Source organism: Canis lupus, chromosome 30 (genome assembly GCF_003254725.2).
Source record: "Canis lupus dingo isolate Sandy chromosome 30, ASM325472v2, whole genome shotgun sequence".
Lineage (NCBI taxonomy): Eukaryota > Metazoa > Chordata > Mammalia > Carnivora > Canidae > Canis > Canis lupus.
In genome coordinates this window covers 32,641,253-32,668,226 of record NC_064272.1, presented here as the reverse complement: position 1 = coordinate 32,668,226, position 26,974 = coordinate 32,641,253, and the positions used below count along the sequence as shown (strand labels likewise).

The following is a 26,974-nucleotide window of genomic DNA, read 5'->3' as shown; positions in this document are numbered from 1 at the left end:
TGGTTGTGTTGGGGCGCCTCGGGTAGGAAGTAGGAAGGGCAGACAGGGTGGCGTTGGGGGGGACGCTCTGCATGTATTCTAGGGTCCGAAGAAGCCCTGGGGCCTTTCCATTCCAAGCCCCCCGGGTGCGTCCAGGCAGGGGGATGTCTCAGAATTGACACTGGAGGGACATCCGCTCCCCTGGGCCAAGTGAGACCTGAGTCGTGGCCGGGGTCCCCGGGGTCCCCTGAGCTACCCCTCCGAGCTCCGTGAAGCTCTTCCCTCCGGGACATGGGAACAGAAACCACTTTTCCTGCAGAGGCTTGGGGTTTGGCGGCGCAGCGTGGAGGGGGCGCCGCGGTGGCTCTGGGGGGGTCTCCGGGACGCCGGGGGCGCGGTGGGGCGCGGTGGGGCGCGGGGTGCGGGCGCCGGCCCAGGTGGCGGAGCGGCCGGGACTGGCCGGGAGCCCGCGGGCGAGCGTGTCCGCGCTCCTCCCCGCGCGCGAGCCCTCCCACTTCCTCCGCGGGAGCCGGGCTGTCAGGGAGCCGGGCGCGCGGCGCAGTGCAGGCTCGGGGCGCCCGCGAGGAGCCGCCGCCCGCCCCCCGCCCCCCGCCCGCGCCCCGCGCCCCGCGCCATGGACCTGCCCAGGGCCCTGCTGGTGGCCTGGGCGCTCAGCCTGGGGCCAGGTACGTGCCCCTTTGCCTCTGCGTCCCGTGGGCGCCCCTGGCCGCGTCGGAGCTCGGCCGCGGGGCGCACGGGGGTCCCCCGGGACGTGGCTCCGCGGAGAGGGAGGCGCGCCTGGGGACGGGGAGCCGGGAGTTGGGCGCGGGGGGAAGAGCTGGGAAGAGCCGCGCGCGGGGCTGGCCACCCCGGGGGCCCCGCCGGGGACACTCGGGCGTCCCGGGAGCGCGGAGGGCGCGTGGACCGGGCTGGGGGGGGGCCGGACGCGCGGAGGGCGCCGCCTGAAGTGTGGGGGGCCTGACACTGCGGCCCCGGGGCGCCGGGCGGCTGGGGGACCTGGACGCCGCGAGCTGAGCTGAGTCCCTTGGGCCCGGGACGCACGAAGCCCCAGGACGGCGGCCCCCAGGCGGTGGCGAGGTCGCCCGACGCCCCCCCCCCACCCCCCACCTCGGTACCTGACCCTTGGGGTAGGGACGGGGCAACCCGCGCTCGGATTTATGCAATTATTCAATAAACCTGGGGAAGCCGCCGTGGCCGAGACGCGCGCCGCCCGCCTAATGCAATCCAGGTGTCGGGGCGCGGCGGGGACCCGGGTCCCGCGGGGCGCACGACGGGCAGCCGGAGGCCAGCCTTGCGCTCTGCGCCCTGGGCGCCCAGCCTGGGCTTCTCCGCTCCCCGCCCGCGGGCCCGGCCCGCACCCGCAGCTCCGGGCGGCTCGGTTCTCCCCGCGGCGACAGCTTTGGGGCCTCCCCTTTGCGCAGCCGAGGGCCGGGGGCAGGGGGGTTGCCCAGCGCCCGCCGCGGGGACCGGCCGCCCGGCCTGGCCTCCCCTTCCGCCTGAGTTCCAGGCTGGGGCTGGGGCTGCGGCCAGTACCGAGGGGCAGATGGAGAGGAGCCGTCGGGAAGCACAGGTGGTGACCCCCCAGCCCGGGCTGACTCCCCTCTGGTCCCGGGTACCCCGGAAACAAGTGCACCCCCCCCACCCCCACTCCCACGGTCTACAGCTGAGCTTCTGGGAGGGCCTGTAGTTGAAAGAGTCTCTGGCTGCTGGAGTTCAGTCCGGATCGTAGAGCCACAAAATAAACATTAACGCTTTAAATTGTTGGGGGAAGGGGGCGTTGGGGAGGGCAAGGGGAGGGCTGCCACCAGGCCAGTAGACATCTAGAAACCAGCTGCAGGAGGGCGTGAAGCCCACTCCAGACCACTTGGGAGGGAAGCTCCAGGAGCTGTCTTCAGATCAGGAGATCCAACCCTAGGAAAGGGAAATGCGCTCCCTCCAGTGTGACTCCAACAGAGGAACCACCCCACCAGAGCCTGAGCTGGAGTGGCTGCCTTAGGGGCTGGAGTCAGTGAGACCTCTGGAAGCTCAGAGTGAAGTCTTTGAAATCAGAGCATAGCTCCGCTGCTGGCTCTGCTGCCCACTAGCTGTACAACCTTGGGTGCATTATGCAATCCCTCCACAGGTTTCCTTCTCTGCAGAAGGGAGAGAAATTCAGACGGAGTTCATAAAGTTCTCCAGATAATAAAGCGAGGCCCTGTCGGAACAGTCCTTAATGCAGGGCTTGGTGCACAGCAGGACAGAAGCAATGGTTGCTAATGTTGTTGTTACTCAAGCAGGAATGGGGGTGGGGGTGTGTGTGCTAGGGGAGTGGGGGTGAGGGACAGGGACAGGATCTGTGACTCAGAATTCCCTTTATATGGAGAAAACCACCCTTGAGTTATGTCTGGTCAGTTTGGGTTCTTAAAGTATGGGATTCATTAAACATATCAATCAATGTTGGAACGACATCTGCTTGCAAGGAACTGGGGGTGGGGACCAAGTATGTGTGCAATCTGGGCCTTGCCTGGAGCCGGGAATAAGGCAAGGCCAGGGCAAGCAAAATAGAAGGATCAGAGAGTGAAAGATGTAGAGAAGTCTAAGGGCTGTGGTTCAAACAAGAGACGTTCAGTTTCACTAGGATTAGCAAGGGAGGCTTCCTGAAGGAGGAGGTATCCTTTCAACAGGGTCTTGTAGGAGTGTGGAAAGGCTCTACAAGTAGGATGGTTTGTAAGTTAGAGTGTTATTTCCTGGGACAAATTAAAGAACAAAGAGGTGGATATTTCAAAACCACAAGGGTGACCTAGTTTGGACTCTGAAAATTGGAAAGGTCTCGATGTCGATGGGCCCATTCCCCTGGCTTCAGAGCAAGACTTATGTCAGTCTCCCAACTGTATCACATGGATTCAATGTGAGGATTACCAGGAAGCTTGCCTGCCGGTGACGGTGCGGTTTGGCTGAGCAGGGGAACAGGGGACCTGTCACAGGCCAAGTTGGGAGTGAGTCTGCATTGAAGCCATTATGAGTTCAGAGCCCCTGTCTTGCCAGAGCTTCTGCTACAGGCTGGGCAGGGTGGTGGGTGAGCAAAACTATCAAGAAAGCAAGAAAAAAAGAAAAAGAAATAGACAAATCCAAAGACTTTTGTAGCTGACATCCAGAGAAAGCAGATCCATTGATAGGAAGTTTGTATCATAACACAACTGTAGTTAGGGTTGATGAATGAGGATTCTTTTTTTTTTTTTTAAGGTTTTATTTATTTTAGAGAGAGTAAGTGGGTGGGAGGGGGGGGCAGAAGGAGAGGAGAAGGGAAAGCAGATTCCCTACTGAGCACAGGGCCCCACACGAGGCTCAGTCTCAGGACCCTGAGCTGAAACCAAGAGTGGGACATTGAAGTGACTGAGCCACCCAGGTGTCCGGGTGAGTGATGATTCTTTAAAAACTCAGTCTTTACTGAGCACCTGTAAGCTGCCGGCCTCCATAAAGGCACAGGGTGAGATCATGCACAGGGTAGGGGTGAAGGCCCTGGGGGGGTCTCACTGCCTGGAGTCTGTGCTCTTGACAAATTACTAAATGGTTCTGTGCCTCAGCTTTCTGACCTGCAAAATGGGGATGAAAATAATGGAACTTACAGACTTTGGATAACTTACAGTTATCCAAAGACTAAATGAATCAGTGCAAATAAAGTGCTTGGAAAGCTCCAGCACGTATTAAGCATTTAAGGAGGTTGTCTCTCTTCTCCGTCATCATCAGCAACAGCAGTACTCAACTAAGGGATGTAAGGATGCACGGAGATGTAACTGTCAAACCCAAGTCCCTAAGAGAAGCATAAAGGAAGTGCTGGGGTATGGGAGGCCCAGGAGGGGCATACGTGCCTAGGCCCCAATAAACCCAAACTTTTCCAGCTCCTCTCCCAAAGACCTGGCCCCAAGACTTGATCATAATGGAACTCAGAGATGTTTTCTGCCACTGAGGCTGTCACGAAACCAATGGGATCTCAGAGTGAGTGTCTTATGGCATCTTGTGGAGCACATAAGAACCGTACCGTGCAGCATGGCCCTCATGTGTCCCTGTGAGTAGGAGTCTTATTCAGCAGGAAAACCTTGTCTGGAGAAAGTACCGTATTAGGGCACCATGAGTGTGCAAAGCCTATAAAGGTCCAAGCCCTGCTCTTCGGCTTTGGAAGAGCAGAGAAAGAGATGAAGCTTGTCACTCTGCCCTCCCCCTCCACTGCCCCCCCTGCTGGGAGTTTGTCAACCAAACCTCTCAGCTACCTTTAGCTGAGGAGCTTCTGGATCCTTCCATGTAGAAGCCCTGGGGGCGCTGGTGGGACAAGAGTGGAGTCTCACCTTCTTTCTCTTTATACATCAGAGCCCATCTCTACCCCACCATGGAACCACAGACATTGGCTGTCTCCTTGCTGTTGTCCTTGTCCCAGCCTACACACACGGCGGGCGCCGTGGGCCTTAAGGCACTCAGACGGTGACTCACCTTCATTTTGACCTCTCTGAAGCTCTTTCTGTAATGGAAGCTTCTTTCAACAGCAGGGAACTTCCTTTCCATCCTCTCCCCTCATTGCTTAGAACAAAACTTTCTTCTGAGCTGGCTTGGCTCTTTTTTTTTTTTTTTTTTTTAATGGTAGGGATTGTTTTCTAACTAGAAGTAGAATTGATATACAATATTAGCTCCAGGTTGGGACATGGTGATTCAATATATATACAGTAGGAAATGCCCATGGAGGTAAATAGTTGCCACCTGTCACCACTCAAAGTTGCTATAGTACTATTGATGAGATTCCCTGTGCTGTACTTTCCATCTCCGTGACTTACTTATTTTATAACTGGAAGCTTGTACCTCTTAATACCATTTACCTCTTTCGTCCACCCCTCCTGCCCCTTCCCCTCTGGCAAACCAGCTTATTCTCTGTTATTATTTATAAGTCTGTTTCCATTTTATGTTGTTTGTTCGTTGCTTTTTCTAGACTCCACCTGCAAATGAAATAATAAGGTGTTGGTGTCTGCCTGACTTATTTCCCTTTAGTGCAACACCCCCTAGGTATCATCCATGTTGTTGTGAATGGCAAGTTTTCATTATTTTCTGTGGTTGAGAAATACTCCAGTGTGTGCATCTGCTACCTTTTCCTTATCCATTCATCCATCAATGGACTTTAGGGTGCTTCCATGTCTTGGTTATTGTAAATAATGCTGCAATGAACATGGGAGGGCATTTATCTTTTTGAATTAATGTTTTCATTTTCAGGGAGTAAATACCCAATAGTAGAATTACTGAGTCATAGGGTAGCTCTATTTTTAATTTTTTGAGGAACTTCTGTACTGTCTTCCACAGTGGCTGCACCAGTTGGCATTCCCACCAACAGGGCACGAGGGTTCCTTTTTCTTCTTCACATCCTCACCAACATGTGTTATTTCATGTCTTTTTAATGCTGGCCATTCTGACAGGTGTGAGGTGATAGCTCAATGTGGTTTTGATTTGCATTTCCCTGACAATGAGTGATGCTGAGCATTTATTCACGTGCCCATTGGCCATCTGGATGCCGTTTTTGGAAAAGTGTCTATTCAGTTTCTCTGCCCATTTTAAAATCAGGCTGTTTGGTTTTTCTGATATTGAGTTGTATGACTTCATATATATTTTGAGTTTTAATCCCTTGTCAGATATATCATTTGCAAATATTTTCTCCCAGTTGGTAGATGTTGATAGTTTTCATTTCATTGATGGTTTCCTTCACTGTGCAAAAGTTTCTAGTTTGATGTAGTCCCAATTATTTATTTTTGCTTTTGTTGTCCTTGCCTTGGGAGACAGATCCCCCAAAATATTGCTAAGACCGATGTCGGGAGTTTACTGCCTATGTTTTTCTTTAGGAGTTTTATGGTTTCAGGTTTTACATTTAATCCATTGTAAGTTTGTTTTGTATGTGGTGTAAGAAAGTGGTATAGTTCCTCTCTACCTCCCTCCCTCCCTCTTTCTCTCTCTTTCTTCTTTCATTCTTTTTCTCTTTCTTTCGTTCTTTCTTTCTTTCTTTCTTTTCTTTTTTCTTTCTTTCTTTCTTTCTTTCTTTCCTTCCTTCCTTCCTTCCTTCCTTCCTTCCTTCCTTCCTTCCTTTCTTCTTTCTTCTTTCTTTCTTTCTTTCTTTCTTTCTTTCTTTCTTTCTTTCTTTCTTTCTTTCTTTCTTATAGCTTTCCAGTTTTCCCAACACCATTTATTAAGGAAACTATCTTTTCCCTCATTGTATATTCTTGCCTCCTTTGTCATAGATTAATTGACCATATAAGTATGGGTTTATTTCTGGGCTCCCTGTTCTGTCCCATTGATCTATGTGTCTATCTTTGTGCCAGTACTATACAGTTTTTATCATTACAGCTTTGTAGTCTAGTTTGAAATCGGGATTGTGATGCCTCAATCTTTGCTCTTCTCTCTCAAGATTGCTTTGTTTTTTGTGTCTTTTGTGGCTCCATACAGATTTTAGGATTATTCTAGTTCTGTGAAAAATGCTAGTGGTATTTTGATAGGGATTACACTGAAACTATAGATCACTTTGGGTAATATGGGCATTTTAACAATATTAATTCTTCCAATTCATGAATATGATATATCTTTCCACTTACTTGTGTCATCCTCAATCTCTCTCTCTCTTTTTTATTTGGAGAGAGGGAGAGAGAAAGAGGGGAAGGGCAGAGAAAGAGAAGGAGAATTTTTTAAAAGTTTATTATTTTAATTTTTCATTTAAATTCAATTTAGTTAACACACAGTGTACTATTAGTTTTATTAGTATTATTTATTAGTATTTATTATTCGTATTGTTAGTTCAGGGTAGAACTTAGTGATTCATCAGTTGCACATAACACCCAGTCCTCATTCCATCAAGTGCCCTCCTTAATGACCATCACCAAGTTACCCTGTCCCCCTACCCACCTCCCCTCCAGCAACCCTGAGTTTGCTTCCTAAAGTTAAGAGTCTCTTGGTTTGCCTCTGTCTCCATTTTTATCTTACTTTATTTTCCTTCCCTTCCCCTATGTTCATCTGTTTTGTTTCTTAAATTCCACATGTGAGTGAAATCATATATTTGTCTTTTTCTGACTGATTTATTTCATTTAGCATTATAACCTGTAGTTCCATCCATGTCGTTGAAAATGGCAAGATTTCATTCTTTTTGATGACTGAGTAATATATATATATCTATAGATATAGATATAGATATAGATATAGATATAGATACCACATCTTCTTTATCCATTCATCTGTCAAAGGACACCTGGACTCTTTCCATAGTCTGGCTCTGACTGTTGTGGTCATTGGTGCCATAAACATTGATGTGAATGTGCCCCTTTGAATCACTATATCCTTTGTATCCTTTGGATAAAAACCTAGTAGTGCAATGGCCGGATTGCAGGGTGGTTCTATTTTTAACTCTTTGAGGAACCTCCATACTGTTTTCCAGGGTGGCTACACCAATTCTCATTCCCACTAACAGTGTGAGAAGAGTGAATCTTAAGCAAGCTCCATGACCAGCATGGAGCCTAACACAGGGCTCAATCTCTGGACCCTGAGGTCATGACCTGAGCCAAAATCAAGAGTAGGATGCTTAATCGACTGAGCCACTCAGGTGCCCCAATCCTCAATCTCTATCATTCATGTTATAGCTGTCAGAGTACAGTTCTGTCACCTCCTTGGTTAAATTTATTCCTAGGTATTTTATTCTATATGATACAATTACAAATGGGATAATTTTCTTAATTTCTCTTTCGGCTGGTTCATTATTAGTTTACAGAAATACAACAGATTTATGATTATTAATTTTATATCCTGCAACTTTGCTAAATTCATTTATTAGCTCTACTAGATTTTTTTGGTGGACTCTTTATGGTTTTCTATATGTATCATGTCATTTGCAAATAGTGACAGCTTTACTTCTTTATCAACTGAGATGCCTTTTATTTCTTTTTCTTGTCTGATTACCGTAGCTAGGATTGTGGGTGCTATGTTGGATAAGGGTGGCAAAGTTGGGCACCCTTGTCTTGTTTCTAATCTTAGAGGGAAAGCTTTCCACTGTTGGGTAAGAGGTTGGCTCTGGGTTTGTTATGTGACCTTTATCATGTTGTGGTATGTGATGGCATCTAGCAGACTCAGAGAAAGTCAGCTATAAAACAAGCTTTAAACATGCGCTAACACATTTCAAAATGGTACTTCTGCTGATCCTCATCACTTAATGCCCCTACCCCCCGCCACTACCACCAAACTGCGGGCTATCATCAAGGATTGAAAACCATTTGGAACTATCTTCCCCCAAACAATTGAGAGCTCCAAAGACACCCACATGCTTTCAGTATGGAGTGCTTGCTGTAGGGAACTGTGATCCAGGTGGGGACCATACCCAACCCCCATCATGTAAATCCTAACTGTACAAGTTCTTAGTGGAAGCAGCTGAAAGCCCAGACATTTGTTACCAGTGAGGAGAGGAGAGGAGAGGAGAGAGACTGCAGTTGGTTATCTTGTAACCCCCAAACAAATAAGCTCCCAAAACATCCCATGTAGGGCTTTTGTACTGTGTTCTTATGACCTGAGTCACAACATGAATAAAGTCCAACCTGGAGGAAAAAGTCAGGGTGGTCACACTGCCTCCCTGTCTCTGTCCCTCATTTCTTTCTTCACCTACATGCTTCCTGAGCAGCAGTAATAATCACCATGTGCAGCTCACTGCCTGGATCCAAATCCTTTCTCCGTGAGTGATCCTGGAGAAGCCCCTCTGGGCCTCATTTTCCTTCATCTGTAAAATGGGGAGAACAATGACTTCACACGCTGACATGTGCTAGATGTTAGATGATCTGTACATGATTCATTCCTATCAAGTGCTTAGAACAGCATCTGGCGGCACCGGGTCAGCCCTCAGCTAACAGTCCCAGTTATTACCCTTCTCATCACTTATTATTATCTGATTGATGCCAGCCGCTGTGTGAGCCACCCTCTCCCATCTCAGGCCTGGCTACTGCTGCATGAGGTCACTACCGCGATCACCAGGTTACACATCAGAAGTTAACGGCTCATCCAAGGTCATGCCAATAGAGTAAGAGGTAGTGTCAGGATCGTCTGACATCAAAGCCGCAGCTCTTACTTAATCCATTCATGATATTTCTTTGGGAAATGGGCCTGGAAAACATAGAAAGATGAATAAGATACTCTTGCTGAAAGAGCGATCTTCGGGGAAAATGAGACCAGCACTCGGTTGGCCACCCGCACAGGGACACCAGCTCGGGAGTGGCAACTCCCTTCTTGTCAGTCAAGATGCTGGCTTGGTGAGAAGCGGTGCTCACATGGTGCCTCGGAAGGTGGGAGCTGCTCTCCTTCCCTTACCTCCCAGCTCAGGGCCAAGAGAGGCTCTACTTCCTGTCCCCAGGTGCCCACTACTCTGGACCACACTGCACCGGTCCCTGGGCTCCCTCTCTAGTCCAGCCTGAGGATCCAGGCTGAGCAAATCTCTGCTCCTATTCCCCAATCAAACCCTCTGAACCCCAGACCTAATGAGGTAATTCATGCTAAAGAGCACTGGTGAGTGATGACAACTTCATGTGTCCTACCAGAAGGGATCTACATTTTTTTTAAGATTTTATTTATTTATTCATGAGAGACACAGAGAAAGAAAGAGAGGCAGAGACACAGGCAGAGGGAGAAGTAGGCTCCGTGCAGGGAGCCCGATGCGGGACTCGATCCTGGGACTCCAGGATCATACCCCGGGCTGAAGGCAGGTGCTAAACCACTGAGGCACCCAGGGATCCTGGGATCTACATTTTAACCGGGCTGCACCTTCTTTAGAAGCCAAGGGCTCTTGGTGGAATGTCAGGCACAGAGACCAACCAAGCAGACCATTTATATGAGCCAGGGGACCTGCCCTTCGCGTGATCTAGCCACTCAGCCCGCTAGTCCATTGCCCCTCAGAGGCATCCTACTCCAGCCCTTGTGGATGATGGCGGCCTCATCCTATAACTTAGGAGAAGCCAGTCTGTGGCTTGGGTGATGTGCTAAAGCAGACAGAGGTTTTTCCACGTGGCATGTGGGGTGAGTTAGGCAAGTTGCTATAGCAACGTACTCCAGGATTCCAAACAGGATGACACAGAGAAGGGGCTCCTGCCTCTGCAGCTGGGGCTGACAGCTTTCTTCCTCCAGCAGCATCACCAGGCTATCAGAAATCCTGACCCTGCAGATTTCCTGGGTCTATTTCTTTGCAGATTGGGAAGACTGTGCCTCAGGAAGGTCTTGGAAAAAAAACATAAAATGAGCTAGTGGGTGCAGATCCTGATGAGCATTCCCATATGTTCATTCTATCAAGAGGGGGGCCAGATGAGGCTTAGCAGCCCTGCCAAGGGGGTTATGTCCATTAGATAGATGGAGAAATTGAGGCTTTTCAAGGTTTTCCCAAGGTCACATGGGAACTCAGGGGCAGGTCTTCTGGCCAAAGAGGAGGTTAAGAATCTAATCTGCTACACCTAATTTAAGGAGCAACCAATGCTTCAGCCAAAGGAATGAAGTTCTAATGGTAGAATTTCTATATCTCTGGTAGGCAAGTGAGATAAGATCATTGAAGTCATTCCCTATAGACATCTGGGTGTGTCCCCAGTCTCCACAGTTCTCCCTCTCAGCCTGGCCACCCGCAGAACCTCAGACCACTGCCTCCTCCTCCTGCCAGAAAGGTGACAAAGCAATGCCCATCTTCCCTTCCTTTACTAGAATTTGTCCTTCCCTGGAGGTGATAGCCCCTCAGATCCAGTAATTGGTGGCAATCATAAAGTCCCATAAATAATCTGTAGATAGGGCTCTTCTCTGAGTTTATTTATACCATTTTCCACACCTACAGGACCAGCTACATAATCTATGGAGCCCACTACAAAATGAAAACATAGGGCTCCTTGTTTAAAAAGATGAAGAATTCCAGGATGGCCACAGCAGAGCATTAGACCAAGCAAAGGCCCTTCTGAGTGTCAGGCCCTGAGCAATTGCACAGGTTGCACACCCAAGAAGCCAGCATTTCCAGATGGGGCCCAGGTAAAGCCCAAGCGAAGCCCAGGTGGGATGGGAAAGGATGCTCCATCAGGAAGAGGGACCTGTAGGCAAAGCAGGAGGGCCCTGGGAGCTCCCTGAGGCTCCAGCCCAGCTCAGGTGTCATTGTCTCTCTTGTTTACATCCATCAGATCTTTCTCAGCAGCAGCCAGAGTAAAGCTAAAACACAAAGTAGAGTGACTCTCCTGCTAAGAACCTTCAAGGGCTCCCTATTGCCATTAGGTCGAGTCCAGACTGTAATAGAGCTAACCAGATCCTGAGGAGCCAGCCCTGGCCTGTGCTCAGGACTCACCTCGAACAGCATCACATGCACCCACACCTGCACACTCCTATAGCACCCCCACCAGACTGAGCTTCTTAGATTTTCTGACACACCAGCTCTCTCTGGCCTCACTCATGTGGTTCCTTAGTTCCCATCCCCCCTCCTCCTTTCTCCTGGCTGCCTGTTACTCATTCTTTGGGTCTCTACTGGGGCACCAATTCCTCCTGGCAGCCTCACCTTACCCCTCAATCTGACCTCGGAGACCCATACGATCTCAAGACACCCTGCACTTCATGCACCACACAGTATTGCCATTGCTTGAACACCTTCCCCCACTGGACTGAGGGCCCCTGTGTCCCCTGCCCTCACATAGTGTCATAGCAGGTGCTCAGTTCATATGTATCAAATATGGAAGCACCACCTCTCCAAGGAAATAGATATGTAAGGGCAAGATAGATGTTTTCCGTTTCTCTGGACATGATTCCCACACACACAACCGCCACCCCCCCCCCCCAGGAGGTCCTAACACAGTAGCCTGTATGAGCCAGGCCCCGTGCTAGGCTCTAGTGAGTAAAAGACAGGAGATGCACCCTGTCCTTCAATGGGTTTATGTGCAGTGAGATGGAGGAAGAGGAGTGATGTCGCTGGCCTGAGCAGAAGAGGTTAGACGAGAGGAAGTCAAGTCTGATCTAGACAGGTCGACCTCATAGGGCTCTTGGGGCAGGTGGCGGGGGCCCCCAGGCAGCTGGAAAGGTTGGCTGGGAGCTTGGAAGGGTGTCCATATCCCGAGAGCTTTGATTGGGAGCCGCTCACATAATCGTGCTTAGTGACACACAGGCCCCAAGTGAGACGGAGCACCCGCAGATGGGGCCTCCCACCTTCCATCCCCTTCCCGGGCCCAGAAGCAGTGATTCATGCCCCAAACTTAAAGAGAACCCAGATTTTTATTTTAAAAGCCTTTCAGAGCAGAATAAACCAAGGAGAGGGCCAGGCCAGACCACAAGCCAAGCATCAGCTGTGGAATGTGCTTGCTGCTGACGGTGAGGCCAGCCAGGGGCAGAGACGCTGGCAGGCTCGGGAAGAGGCCTCACCAATGGTCCCGAATGTAGCCACATTGTCACCAAGATCATCCCGGCTCTTTTCTCTTTTCAGCTGCCTTCTAGCTCATCCTAAGACTCGCTCTCCCCCGCCACACCCCAGCCTAGAGAGTTCCACTGGTCCCACATCACCGCGCTCTGAAAGCTCCGGGCTGCCCTCTGCCTACCCATCTCCACTCATTCGGCCTGGAGGACTGAGGCCAGGAGAAGGGCAGGGGCCCGGGGGGCCACTGGGAGACACCCAGAAAGGCTCCCATGGCTTGTGGCAACAGCCACCTGACTGGTCTCCTGGCATCCGCCTTGTCCCTCGAGGGGACAGTTGGCCAAGGGATGCGGCTAGAATGTAGGTCAGATCATGTCACGTCCTTGCTCTGCCCCAGGCCCTCCAGGGCTCGCTTCTTCCTCTGAGTAAGAGGCCCCTTGTGATCTGGCTTCCCCTGCCTTCCTGACCTCATCCTCGACTCCTCCCCCACTTGCTCCTTCTGCTCCACCTCCACAGTCTCTGGAAGGTTCTTGCACGCACCGAGCATCTCAGGCTTTGCACTTGCCCTTCCCTCTGCCCGGAATGCTCCTCACCAAAGGGCTCCTGTCTCTTCCTTCAGGCTTTCACCCCAACACCACCCTCCCATGGAGGCCTTTGGTGGCACCCCCAGTGAAACGTTCAACCTCCCCCTGTGTGCTCCTGCCGACAAGAACACCCTTCCCTGCCTCAACCTCTCGGAGGCTATTTCTCATCCGTTAATTGTTACCTACGTAACAGTTTCTCCACCTTGTCTATGGTCAGTCTCCTCCAACAGGATGTAATCATGAGAGCAAGGATTCTCCTATGCTGTGTTTTGCTGTAGCCTGAGCTCCAGAGCAGTGTCTGGTGGAGGAGACAAGCCACAAATAATTGTGGAATGAATGAACTAATCAATGAAGACTCGCCCAGCCCCCCCCCATCACCTGAAATCCCCTCAATGAGTCCCTTCCGAGGTTACAATCACTCTTTTTCCAATCACCTGCCTTAGAATGCTAGGCCCCTGGGTAGGGCGCTCCACCTGACCTTCCCATGGCCATTTGTTATCCTGTTAAAAGCTTTCCTTCCAGGGGCACCCGGGTGGCTCAGCAGTCGAGCAGCTGCCTTCAGGTCGGGTGGTGATCCCGGGGTCCTGGGGTCCTGGGAGCTCCCAGCAGGGAGCCTGCTTTTCCTTCTGCCTATGTCTCTGCCTCTCTGTGTGTGTCTCGTGAATAAATAAAATCCTTAAAAATAAATAAAAGCTTTCTTTCCGGACAAGAACAGGCCAGTGGCATTCGTAGGAGGGCTGGCCAAGGAGGTGGAAGAGGGCCTGTTAAAGGGAGGAGGGCCTTGAAAGGGGCCCAGCAGTTCACAGCAGGCAGCCCAGGTCGGCCCAGCTGGCCCCGTGCTGTTCAGCATTATTACTGTGACTCCAGCAGGACACGAGGAGACCTGGGAAAGGCCTTGTTTCTACACAGTACAAACCCACGTATATGATGGGACTTCCCAGGAAACAAGGCGGGTGGAGGACAAGTTCAAAATGCTTCGTTTCCCACAAAAGGGTGGTGATTCAGACATCATCCATGTACCGCAGGATGCGACCATGTCATTTAGTCCCCGAGGAGGAGCTGGAAGTGCTCAGAGAAGATGGCAGGGACTTAACAGTAGACCCCAGGTTACGGTCCAATCCCTGGGCACCACCAGACCAGAATGCCCCCCGGGGGGCTTGGGAGGTGCCACAGAACTCATTGTACAGGTGGAGACACTGAGTCTGAGCCCAATGAGGTTCATATGAGGGGCACTTTGCAGTGACTTGGGGTGTGAGTTCTGGCCCTGACACTTAGGAAGCATGTGACCTTGAGCAAGTCCCTTCTTCTCTTTAGAATGTGTGATGGAAATTGTAATGCCTCCCAGGTAGGGTTAGTATGAAAAGTTAGAAGTGATACCGATTATCCCAAAATGTCTGGCCTGGATGAGTTGCTGAGTAAAGGTTCCTGTATTATATTTAGCAATATCGATACATTCATCAAGGGCTTCTGTGAATCAGGCTTTGTTCCAAGCACTCATCTTCTCAATAATCCTATTAAAGGAGTGCTGTTTAAGTAGCTTGTCCAAGATCACCCAGGATATAAAGTCACAGCCTGGGATTTGAACCCAAGGCAGCCTGACTCCAGTGACTACAATCCCGAGAGGTTTATGTGACTTGCCCAAGGTCACACAACCACCACCAAACAAGAGAACCAGGATCCAAGCCCAGGTTGGATCATTTCAGAGCCCACCTCTTTCCTTCTTTCCGTGTACCGCCCACATGACTTTGGCCGTGTCTGTGCAACACGCTGACTGTTTTCACTTAATTATGTTCTCTAAATTGACTTTAAATCAGTTTAATTTTTTATTTACCCCAATCCTGAGCAATAATTGCCATGAAACCTAAGCTTTCATTGGCTTATAACTTTTTAATACCCATTAAATAAAAGCATGAGTAGTCAAGTTGTAAAGTTCACTCTTGTCCCAAGTAAACGTTTCTCACCCACGACGCCATGGGGGCCACTGGCTTATACTGTGCAGTGCTCAGGAAGGACAGATGCCCCCGTCCCTACTCATGCAGAGCTGAAGTGGGACCAGGTTAGGTTTGACTGGGGGATTTTTATGAAACAGATCTGGATTCTTTTCATCTGTGGCATGATTTGCCCTGGCTCTCTCGCCTTGGAGGTTTGATCAAGGCTTTGTCAAGGGCCAGGACCCCATGGTGTTCTCCGGGAGGAGTCTAGAGGAGCTGGCGGGTGTGTCCAGGCACAGGAGTGGCCGTTTGCCCTTGTGCTTAGCCCACCCCAGGGCTTATGCTGGGCTGCTTGACTTGGGCTGCTTGACTTGGCAGAGGCCCCACTGGGCTGGTCCCCACTGCTGATGGGGGTGGGCCAGGGAAGAGGGGTCTACCCAGGGGGCCCCAGTCATGAAGGAGAAGGGAGTTTTATGTGGAACCAGAGCCCAGGCCAAAGCTTTGCTGAGCATGGGGCTAGTCTGGAATTGGTGCAGGGATGGGTGAGTGGGAGGGAGAAAGGTGGGATGTGGCGGGGGAGTACCTCCACTCTCTACAAGGTTGCCTGGCCCCTGGGGCAGCGGGCACTGTTCACCGGCTTCTCTCTTACTCCGTCCTCCTCTACATAGCATCACACCATCCTCCCAGTGCCAACACACACCCTGCTCAGGGGGGTGACACTACCTCAGGCAGGTCACACCAGCCAGCACCCCCTTTTCTCCCAACCGTGGCTCTGCTCAGCCCGCTGGACAGTAGAACAAGTGTGAACTAATTCACACAGAAGGGTTCATGGCTGATAGAGCATTAGGCTTACCCCACTCCTTACTGATTATTTAGGAGAGGCTGCTTGAAACCAGCCATGACTTGGCCCAAATGGACCAGTCCGAACCAACCCTGAGTGTTACAGATGTGGAAACCGACCCCTAGGGCTGGTTTACAACTCTCACTCCCCCTCTGAGTCAGAGGTAATGAAGAAGCCTTGGCCCGCAGGTGATGACCTCTGGGCAAGTTCAGGCTCTAGTATTAAACTTGAATGAGCCATATATCCTCTTGAGCCTTCCATTCAGTCACTTCTAAAGTAAGTGTTTGGCTCCATGATGCTAACAGCTCCTTGAGGGCTCTTCTTCCATGCTCCTGTGACCAATTCCTGAGCCAGAAGGTCACCTTTGACTATAAAGGCCACATGTAACATGGGAAAGTTGACAACAGGGACTCTATTTTTAAAGAACTGGGTCGAGAGCGTGGGTGGCCCTTCCTCATCCAGCGGTCCCTGAGCAGTCCTGGGCCTCAGGGGTCTCTTACAAGGCCTCATTACCAAGTATCTGCCTGAGAAGAAACTTGGAGCCTGAATATCCCAGACAAGTGGCCATCCTTGGCTTGCATCCCTCCAGTGACAGAGAGCTCACCACCTCATAAGGCAGGCCTTTGTTTTCCCGCAAAGACAGATAGAATCATGAACCCTTGACTCTACTAAAGACCTGAAAGTGACAATAGACATTTGAGATCATTTTGAAACCATAAGGAACTGACATATGCCAAAACCCAAAAGGCTTCTGGGAACTGAAACTCTTCCACTCCCTGGTATCCTCCATCTCCATCAAGCCTGGCCAAGAGCATCCAGCTTAACTTGGGTTCTGCTGGGTCTGTGTTGAGCTTGTGCAGCCAGAGAACTTTTCAGATGGGTGTGGGTGCGTCCACTGTAGGGCGGGCCCTGTAGGCTTGGGAGGGAAGGCCCCCACAATTCCTTTTTTTAGTTTGTATTCAAAGACCAGGGCAGACAGGCACAGCAGTTCTCTGGGTCCCACTGCTCTGCTTCCTCTCCTCCGAGGGAATGCCCTGCCACAAATTGCATATCCTAAGCCTTGTCTTGCTCTTACTTTGCCCAAACACTCCCTGGGCTGGGGCTAACTCTGGATGCACAGGGCTCTTGATCCCCACACCCATGACAAGCAGGAAATAATCTTAGGAACTGGAAAACCAAAACCAAACTGTCTGAACTCTTTGAGCTGGTTAGTATGTCAGGAAAGGGAGGAACTCACTGTCCAATTCAGCTCCCTTTAAAATGGCCAGTGGCCAGGATCAGAGTGGGCAGGGCCGCCACGTACAGCTGTGCAGACTGTACACTGCATAACCCAATCGACTGTAGTGTAAACAGCTCCCTCTGCAGTAGTGGGCGCAGTGCAGTGACTGGGGGACTGGAGGGGGCAAAGTGGCAACAGGGTACACCATCAGGCTTCGTTAAATCCTACACAGGGACTTTGAGATAGAGCATCCAGTCCCGTATGTGCCTTTCACAGACAAGAGAGCAGGTTCAGGAAGGAGGAGAAACTTGTCCAAGTTGTGAAACAAGTTAAAAGCTGTGCCGGGATTAGAACCAGAGCTTCTGGAGCCAAATTCAGTACTCTGAAGTTTTCTCCCTCTCTGCGGCTCCAAGTCTCACATTTCCCTCCTACTCCTTGTTGGCAGGTTAGAGTATGAGACTCTTGGAGGCCTGAATGCTTTTATTCCTTTTTCTGCGCCCCCCCCCCCGCCCCATCTCTTTTAACAAATGCATAGTGAGTACTTGCTGCGTGCTAGGCATTGCTCCAGATGCCGTGGATAAGGTAGGGAGACAGACTGACACGGTCCCTTCCAGGAGAGTGCTGATAAATGTTTAACAACTAGTTCTGGCTCCTGGGATGAGATGGGAAGAGTCCCTATTTGTAGCATTTGCCGAACGCCGCGGTGTAAATCCTCCCACTGTGGTCAGTTAAAAGCCACCACCATGACATCACCAAAAGGGAAGATCGCACACATTCAGCTCTCTGTGTGCCTCACCAGCACACCACTGGTCCCTTTCCTTGTGGAACTGAAACCCCAGGGGGAGAGGAGACCGTGTCCAAGGGAGCAAATAGCTCTTATAACCGACTATAATTATCTTTATTCGTAACAGACATAAGGAAGATGCTTTGAGGGAGAATAATGGTTCTCTATAGCATGAAGCTCGAGGAGCAGGAAGGCAGAAGCGATGAGGATGGTGACACAAGGACACACAGAGCCTGTGGGGCCCGGGGGAGCCCTGGAGAAAGGCCTGGAATCTACCCTACAGGCAATGGGAGGACCTGGGAAGGTTTTCAGCAGGAGAGTGCCAGGATCGCTCTAACTGCCAGGGAAGAGTGTAGCTTGGAGCAAAAGTAGAAGTGAGGGACTTATCAGAAGGCTCTCGCAAAGGTCCAGGCACAAAAGGATGTGAATGACTTGGTGTGGGTGGCATCAGACGAAATGGGGAAGAGGGGACACATTCCAGAAGCACCAAGGGGGTGAAGCCTGCAGGATTTGCTGACAGGAGGTGAAGGAAAATCCTGAGGACCAACCTCCAAGCCTCTGACTCTGAGCAGTCAGGTGGCTGGTAACTCTAGGCCCTGAAATGGGGAGTCTTGGGGAAAGCCTTTCGGGGAGGGAAAGCCGAAGGCAACTTTTTGGTTGTGTGAAGCACGATGCCAGGAGACATCCGAATAAAAATGTCTGCGGGGAGCTGGGCATTGACTGTGGGGCTCACAGGGCAGGTCTGGGCTGGACTGGTGTGACCTAGCGGGGGGGTGGGGTGGGGGCAGGATCCCAGGACCCTGGGCCACTTTGGGATGAGTAGAGAAAGGTGAGAGCCCAAGGCCCACACTCTTGGAGTCGTACAGGCGTATTTTGGGGTCACATCTCTTGACTCTGGTCTTCCAGGCAGCTTGAGGTGTGTGCACTGGGGGGAAAGGGTTAGTGGACCGAGGCTCTATTGTACTTAAATGAACTTGCAATGCAGTGATTCGTAATACCGACACTGGTGTGTTTTTATATCTCCTTCACAGCAGTTTTTGAAAACCTAAGGAAAGAAGTTCATTTTGATCACTTTCCCTGGCCAGAAAAGGGAGTAAGTGATGTAAGGCAGGAAAATGCACTGGCTTTCATGAAATTGTGAATCTTACTCCCGAAGGAGGCGATCCACGTGTTGCCTGAAGGCCCGAGCTGGGTGTCCAAGGCTGGGAGCAAAAACAATGTTAATTACAGCAAATTTCAGTTCGGTGTTTGCTGTTTTCAATTTTTAGGCCTGTTTTCCATGAGCTTGACATCTGCTTAACCAGCACATTGGCAAACTCCAGATTTCTCAAACAAAAAAAATAAAAAATAAAAAGGAGAGCCCAGGCGCTCGCCAGCACTGGCTCCTTCTCTCCATCTCCCCTTTCTGGATGCTTATGCAACAGTCTCGGTGTCAGCCCCGGCAAGTTGTTTGGTCTCCTCCAGAACCCCCAGTGGTGAGGCCTCACCACTCCATACAGGCACCTAACCCGTGTCTGGTGGCTTCTGATTTAGGGGATTGATTTGTGACAAGTCGCATAGCAGCAAGCACCAACCAGCACACTGTGGGAGTAGGAGAGAGAACAGCTGAGCTTTTGGATGAGACCAGCAGGCTGGAATAGGGGAGAGAGGTAGACCGGCCGGGCAGAAGGGCTCGGAGGCTGTGGGCACCCGGCATGTAGCATGAGGGCAGAGCAGAGTCTGGCTGGCGAGAGCTGAGGGTGCATTGAGAAGGCGGTGGGCACAGCCACGGCTGCCCTGGGTCCCGTCAAGCGTAGGTCCTTCTTAGATGACTATCAAGCTAATTCAATAAACTCTGTGCTCATCCATTCATGAGTTTGTTCAGTCAACTTTATTGAGATCCTGTTGTGTTCCAGACACTGTGCAGGGCACAAGGCTGAAGAGGGACAGAAGCCCCCCTCGACTTGGTGATAGTAGCCTCCCTTTTGGCACCAAAGGTTGGGTTAGCACAGGGGGGTCTGCAGTGTCTCAACCCAAGTGAAAGCTTCAAAAACAGAACTATTTCTGGTCCAGGAATGCGGGGGCGGGGGGTGGCATCCCCTTTGGGCATGAGTAGAGGGTCTCACCCAACCCCACCCTGCCTGTTCTCCGAGCACGGACACAGCTGACCTGGAAGGGACACTCGACAGGGGTCAAGGATATGTCACCTGGGAAGCAGGCAGGCAAGGCACTCGGAGCCTTCACTTCCCTGCCTGTCCAGTGGGGATCAAATCTCTAATCACGCGTTAGGGTTCAATGAAATACTGTCCTGACACCTGGCCCATCCCTGGCATTTGGTATGGGTGCTCCAAGAATGGCAGCCGAATCCCACTGGGAGATGTCAGAGAAGGAGCGGAACGAGAGCGCTGCCTTGGGATCTCTGCTCTAAACATGTGCCACCAGCTAGATGACCTTGGTCACAGCGGGCAGCCTCCTGAGTCTCCAATTCCCCTTGGTGGGAGAGGCCCAAGCCCACCCTTGGCGTGTGTGCTCACTTCATGTTTGTTGAGTGACTGCTGCTTGAAACACTAGGCACCAAGGGCTTGCTTCCTGCCCCTGGACTCTCCACCACAGGGAGGCAACGGGGAGCAAAGTGGGGGAGGCGAGAGCGGCCGATTCCTTCACCGTACCTGCAGGGAAGCTGTCTGATTCTCAGGTGCCCTTTTTCATACATGCAACATCCACGAGGACGTGCAAGTACATATTGACCTGGGGCTCCTCCCTCCACCAAATGAAGCAGGGGATGCAGGCTGTGGGCACGTGTCCCGGATGAGATCACTTCCCTGCGAGATTCCCCCCAAAAATGAGTGGTGTGCTCATTCCGTGGGGAGGGATGATGCATTTCCATGGAGCCTCTGCACAAAAGGCTCTCCCATCCCTTCTCTACCGGTCGGCAGGGAGGGATGACACTTCAGAGGGATGGCACCCATGTCCTCTGAGTGCTCTCCTTCCTCTGCACTCGGTCAGGTAAAATCACCCCTGCCTGTCATTACCACTCCGCAGCTTCTCCTCTCTGGCTAATGCCTTGGCTACGCATGCACGAGCATACGCTAGGTCCCTCAGTGGGCCTGTTCTGACCTGCACCAGGGATGGAGGGAGCCGAGGATTTGAGATTCTGTGCAGAGATAAGTTTCCCTCCTGCTGCTTCAGGGGAGGGAAGGAAAAGGTAGGTAGGGGGTTGGCTGGCAATACTAGTGGTCGGAGGAATATGAAGTAGGGTGGACTCCATAGTGCTTCTTTCCGAGCAAAAGGCAGTGGGATAATGACTGGTTAGTGGACCGACATGAAGTCCATCCAGAAGGGCAGTCATTTGTAAAAGAGTAAGATGTGAGGAGTTGATCAGAGAAGATGGAGAACAGGTGGTCTTTTGTAAGAGTAAAGACCCAAGTTTGGGACATCTGAGTGGCTCAGTGGATGAGCGTCTACCTTCGGCTCAGGTCATGATCCCGGGGTCCTGGGTTCGAGTCCCGCATCAGGCTCCCCACACAGAGCCTGCTTCTCCCTCTGCCTGTGTCTCTGCCCCTCTCTGTGTCTCTCATGAATAAATAAATGAAATTTTTTTTTAAAAATCGGCCAATCAGTGACAGAAGCCAGGGGAGAACCCAGGTCTCCTGACGCCCGGCCTCATTCTACTTACCGCAGCAGTCCTAGCTCTCAGGAGGTGGGCATTATGATCTGTTGGCCTTGGCGGTGGTCCTCCAGCCACTTCTCCCAGTGAAGGGGTCATTGCTCCCACCCCTGGAGGAACCAGGGAAAGAGAAGCTTCAGCGCTTCCAAGGCCACTTAGCCATGTACTCAGGGAGTTACTGCATGAAGCGTGGCATCCACAAGTTTGAAGTAAGACAAGTCCTAAGGGAGCCACGGTGCCCCTGCCACTTGCCCCAGATCTCCTCACTGGGGTTTTAGCAACACTGTCCAGCAATGGGACAGGGCTGGGCTTTCTTGGAAAGGCGACCACATTGCCTAGACCCCCACCAACGCCACCCCTCTGCCAGCTGGGCGGGCCCGGCAGCCGCAGCCAGGGAAGAGAGGCCCCAGGGCCTGATCTCCAGGGTTCAGGCAGGGCGACAGAGTGGGGCCTGCAAACTGCAGAGCCCTATGTGACAGTTTTCTTCAGTCCTTTCCTTTGGCTCGGAAATGCAAAATATGATCACTTTTGCCTGGAGAGTTCCCCTTCCTAAATGTGTTTGGCTCCGGCCAACGTTAAGATGAGTTTGCATTCCTCCACACGGCCGGGCCTCCAACTCTAAATTGTTTGCAAAGACTCAAGACAGATGCTCGCGTGCCGACAGCTGGAAGCAGGCTGTGTGTTTGCCCAAGAGAACCCTACTGACGTGTGCGGGGATGGGGCCTTACATGGCAGAGAGCAGAACCGGCTCGTTTTACAGGTGGGGAAACTGAGGCAGTGGTGACTCTCCGTGGATGCACGGCCAAGTCAGCGACAATGCTGAAATTAGAAGCCAGAGAGCACCGGCCTGGCCCAAAATTCTCTCGGCCTCACTTTGGGCTCTGCTGACCAGCTTACATGTCCAGTGGCCCACCCACATGACTGTTGACTCTGAAGACCGCACATCTTGTCTAACGACTTGTGTCCTCACTGCCCAGCATGCAACCTGAAGCATCGCAGACCCAAACAAACTTTTATTGAATTCAAGGACCAAAGAGGAAGGTCATGCAGAAGGGCGGGTGGTGAATAAAGATGAGCATGAGGAAGAGTTGGTGACCTTGCACCAATCCCCACCCCTCTCCTAGCCTTAGCTCTCTCACTTACGACAGTAAAGAGCTTAAGCCTGATCAGGTGGTTCTCAAACTATGTTCCAGGGCACGCTAGGATTCCCAGGGATTGTCTTAGGACTCTCCCTGGGGGATAAAGAGGGACTCCCTGGCTCCCTGCCCCTAACCCCACCTCAACCTCTCGTGTCTGCATTTCATGTGTAGGCTGGCTTCAAAAAAGTTGCGCTTTGCTGCAGGAAAATGATGCTAGGCAAGAAAAAGAATAACTGGCAAGATCCCTCCTTGCTCAGAAAAAATAAAATCTGAAGAAGTTACCCTTCCCTGATAACAGATTTGCTACTCCTTTGGCCCAGTGTTCGAGTGTCTGGGGAGGTGGGCAGGGGTGGGGGACACCGTAATTGTTCATGAGCCCTGGCAACTGGGAGGAAAGGGAATGGGGTACAGGAGGGCCTTGGTGCTGTGGAGGGTCTATGGCTGCTCAGATACTACATGGATCCCAGAATCGGTGCTCAGGGTCTGTCTGTCTGCCTGTCCATCTGCTGCTCCTGTGTCTGCCATCCTGTGTCCTCACGAGGCACCATAGCACAGCTCTAAGGCTGAGTGATCTGCTGGCTGGGCCACACTGCTCCCTGACAGGCTAGGACCGGGTCTAGCCCTTCCTCACTCTGGCCTTCCCTGTGAGCCCTTGAGAAGGGAACGATCGGATTGCTACCCCAGAAACTGAATCCCCACAGATCCCCAGCCTCCCTCTCCTTATGTCTTTGTCAGTCACCCTGTAAAACCTTCCCTTCTCCTCCCTGACTGCCCATCCTTTAAGAGCTAGACCAGGGGCACCTGAGTGGCTCAGTCGGTTGAGCATCTGCCTTGGGCTCAGGGCATGATCCCGGGGTCTGGGTTCGAGCTGTACGTTGGGCTCCCTGCTCAGTGGGGGTCTGCTTCTCCCTCTGCCTGCTGCTCCCTCTGCTTGTGTTCTCTCTATCAAATAAATAAATGAAGTCTTTAAAAAGAAGAGAGAGCTAGACCAAATCAGTTACCAATGGCTACAATAATGCCGCATAACAAATAACCCCCAAAATCTGAGTGGCAGCCAATAATTAAGTAGTTCATGTGTCTGGTACCAGCTTACCTAAACTAAGCTCACCTGAGTGGCTCTGCTGGTCTCCCTGGCCTTGCTCCTACATGCTGAGGACGGCTAATCTCAGCTGGGTTTGGCTAGGGCTGCTCAGCTCCAAATATCCTTCATCCTTTTCCTGGCATCAGCGGGCTAGCCTGAGTGAAATACTTGTCACATTGATGGCAAAAGTGCAAGTGAACAAATAGAAACAGAGCATCGTTAAGACCTCCGCTCCACTGGGAACTGGCTCACTCTAATTTCTGCCTCCTATGGCCCAGCCCAAAGTCAAGTGGGAATGCTCAGCAGTGTTTGTTATGTATTGTTGTTAGGCAGAGCTAAATGTTCGACTTTAGTTCAACACATTTTGCTGAGTACCCACTGTGTCCCAAACCCTGTGTTAGGCGAAGAAGTAAATGGAACCCAGCCAGTCCTTGTCCTCTTATTGCTCAGACTCTCAGCCCTGGGAGAAGATGTAGGAAGTTCACTCCACTCGGTGTATATAGGTTGAACCCCACACTTAACAAGTCTTCACATGACACCTCCAGAAGTGGATGCACGGGCCGACGGAGCTGCTGCCCGAGAGAAGCTTGGAGGCCAGTGTGATTTCCCTGTTGTTCGAGCATTACCCACGGGGGAAGGACTGCATACTTTCCCCACCTGCCAGGGGCTCCCAAGAGCAGAGCCCAGATCCCCACCCTCCTGAGGGCTTCCTGAGGGAGTGTGTAGTTACTAGGTTTCCTATGAGGGCAGCGGGACCCCTGGGGGCTGGGTCCCCACTTCTCCCCAGAGCCAGAGGGCACCCCAAGCTGGGACCATCTTCTCTCTAGTACAGGCCTTCCCCCCCTCACTAGTGCCTGTGACAGGGGCCAAGACTAGAGAGAGCCCTGGGGCCTTGCCAGCCATGCCCCCAAAGCTGGCATCGCCTTCTTACATGCCTGATTTGAGACAACAGCCTCCAGGCAGAAGGGAAAGGTGGCTGGTGGCAGAACAAGAATCACTGTGCTTTTGTGCTCTGCCCAGGCAGAGGGGACAGCAGAGCAGACGGTGCAAAACAGCCAGGCATTGAATTCTCATTTCTGCCTCACTTTGGAAATGTGTTATTTTGTCTTCCCCGGAGGCAAGAGATCCACTTTACAGTTTCCTTTTGCTTTGAGTTAGTTTCTGGGTCTTTCCCTGCCCTCCTTCTCCATCTGTGTGGTTGGCTTTTAGACGTGAAGATTCTTGGGGCCCCAGTAAAACTGAAAAGAGGGAGACAGTCCGAGAGGGTTTGGGTTACATTTCTGCCTCCCTCGCCCACCTCCCAGCTCATATCACCTAAGGAAAACAAAAGCGTTTGCTTACACAGTTGCATCTGCAGCCCGGAACAGGGCCCAGGGAGTGAGCCGAGGCTGGGGTCCGGGCACACGGAGGGAGGGCCGCTGAGAGGTGTTCACTCTCAGGCTCCCCTCTTGCTGTCACCACCAGTCTGGTGCTTTCAAGGTCCCTGGGACTCTGGCTGCACCCTTCTGGCATAGCTAGTCCCTTTGTATTATACCTATTAGGGTCAGGAATTCACCGATCGGCTCTCTAGTGAGGAGGATTTAGGGTGAGGGACCCAGGACTGGGGAGTTTTTAAGAAGCAGGGGGTGGGAGGAGGTCAGGCCAGGGTGAGAGCTGTAAGGTGAGGAATTTGAGAGCTGGGAGGTGGTGGGGCTGATGGGGGAGAGGAGGCTGGATGGAGGCTGGATGGAGGCTGGATGGAGGCAGGGGGCCCGGGCTGGACTGCTGAGGCCTCGGAGCACCTCCCTGCCATTCCTAGCTGTGTGACCCCAGCCTTTTCTCAGACAGCACCTCCGTTTCATCACCTGTAAAAGGAGAAGAATATAATGTACTTACTTCAAAAGGGTATTGTGAGGATGAAATAGATTTAGAACAGTGTTTGGCACCTAGTGAATGCTATACATGGTGTTACCCTAATCTAAGTGGCAGGGGACTGTTAGTACCTAGATCTGAGAGCTAGGAGGGAAACTAAGGCAGGAAGAAGCCAGCAGGTACTGGTTCTGCGAACAGATTCTCAGAAGGTGAGAACCCCAGCAGGCAAGTCTCCCTGCATCCTTCAGGCACAGGGTAGAGATAAAAAGCCACTCCTGGATGTGGCCCTGAATAGTGTGGACACGAGTAAGAGAGCAAGGCAGAGGTAGAAACTGCTCTGATCCAAGGAAGAGTGTGAAAGTTGCTATGAGCAACCAGAGGAAGGACCATGATGTAGCAAGGTGTCCTCAGACCTGGGCCTTGATATTCGAGAAGGAAAGGAAGGCCTTCTAGGGTGGATGAACAAGCATGGGCAAAGGCATTCTGGCAGCCCAGGGAATGGGGAATCTTGAGTCAATTCACTTCAACTAAGATGTTTTGGGTGCTTCCCACGTGCCGGGCACTGCTGAGGGTTCGTTACTGCGTTCGGACTGGTAACCACCCTTCCAGGTGGGGATTATTATTTCCATTTTATAGATGAGTAAACTGAGAACCAGAAAGAAGAAGTAAGTTACCCTGGGTCACCCATTAGTGAATAAATGCTGGAGCTGGGCTTCTAACAAGCTTTCCCTGAACTCAGAGGTCGTGCCCTCTCCTTGCCTGGCCTCGCCTTTTCTCCTTCCCTCCGCTCTAAGGACTCCTGCCCACCACCTTTGGATCACCTTACCAATGTTTATGCATCACCTTTCCAAGCTGAGATCTCAGCTCCAGAAGCTTCCTCACCGCCACAGCCCACAACCATGGCCCTGTGGTCACCGCCTTGCACTTACTCTCCACATGCCTCTCCGTAGCTTCTGGGCTCCCCACTCTCTTGTCATCTGGCTCACCCCTCAGCGGTGTTCGGGGCTAGCCCCTGGGCTGGGTGCTGGCTCCAGCAGTGAGTGAACAGACCCCGTCTAACCTTCATGGGGCTGCCATCCCCACGGGAAGACGGGAGCGATCCAATGATGGAAACGACTGTGTCTAATTACTGTGATAAGAAGTCACCAGTCACCTATTAGGGAGTACAAGAGGTGATGAGATCCTCAGGCCAGGCCTGGGGTAATCGGGGGTCAGGGAGGCTTCTGGGGGTGCAAGGGAGGTGTGGCATTTGTGCTGAGATTTGCTGGTGATGCGAAGGTCATCTGAGAGGCTCATGTAGGGGAAGCGGCATGTGCAAAGGCCCCAGGGCAGGAGGAAGCAAGGGGATCTGGGGAGCAGAAAGGGGCCCCTGGTGACTGCCCTATAGGAAACCAGAGGAAAACTCACACAAGATGAGTCTGCAGAGGCTCCCAGGGCCTTGGGACTGTGTGGAGGATTTGGGACAGGGCTGGGTGGGGGTGGGTGGGGGGAGCAGTGAAAAAGGATTGACACAGTG

The 26,974-nt window shown here is 51.7% G+C and overlaps 1 protein-coding gene across 1 annotated transcript in view; it reads left to right on the top strand.

The window, feature by feature from the left end:
- The first annotated feature begins 573 nt into the window (after positions 1-573).
- ITGA11 (integrin subunit alpha 11) overlaps positions 574-26,974 on the top strand; it is a 113,873-nt gene continuing 87,472 nt past the window's right edge. Inside the window, exon 1 of the mRNA XM_025472354.3 lies at positions 574-665. Coding sequence (XP_025328139.1) covers positions 614-665 — 52 coding nt within the window. The 5' untranslated portion in view covers positions 574-613. The remainder of the gene's footprint in view (positions 666-26,974) is intronic.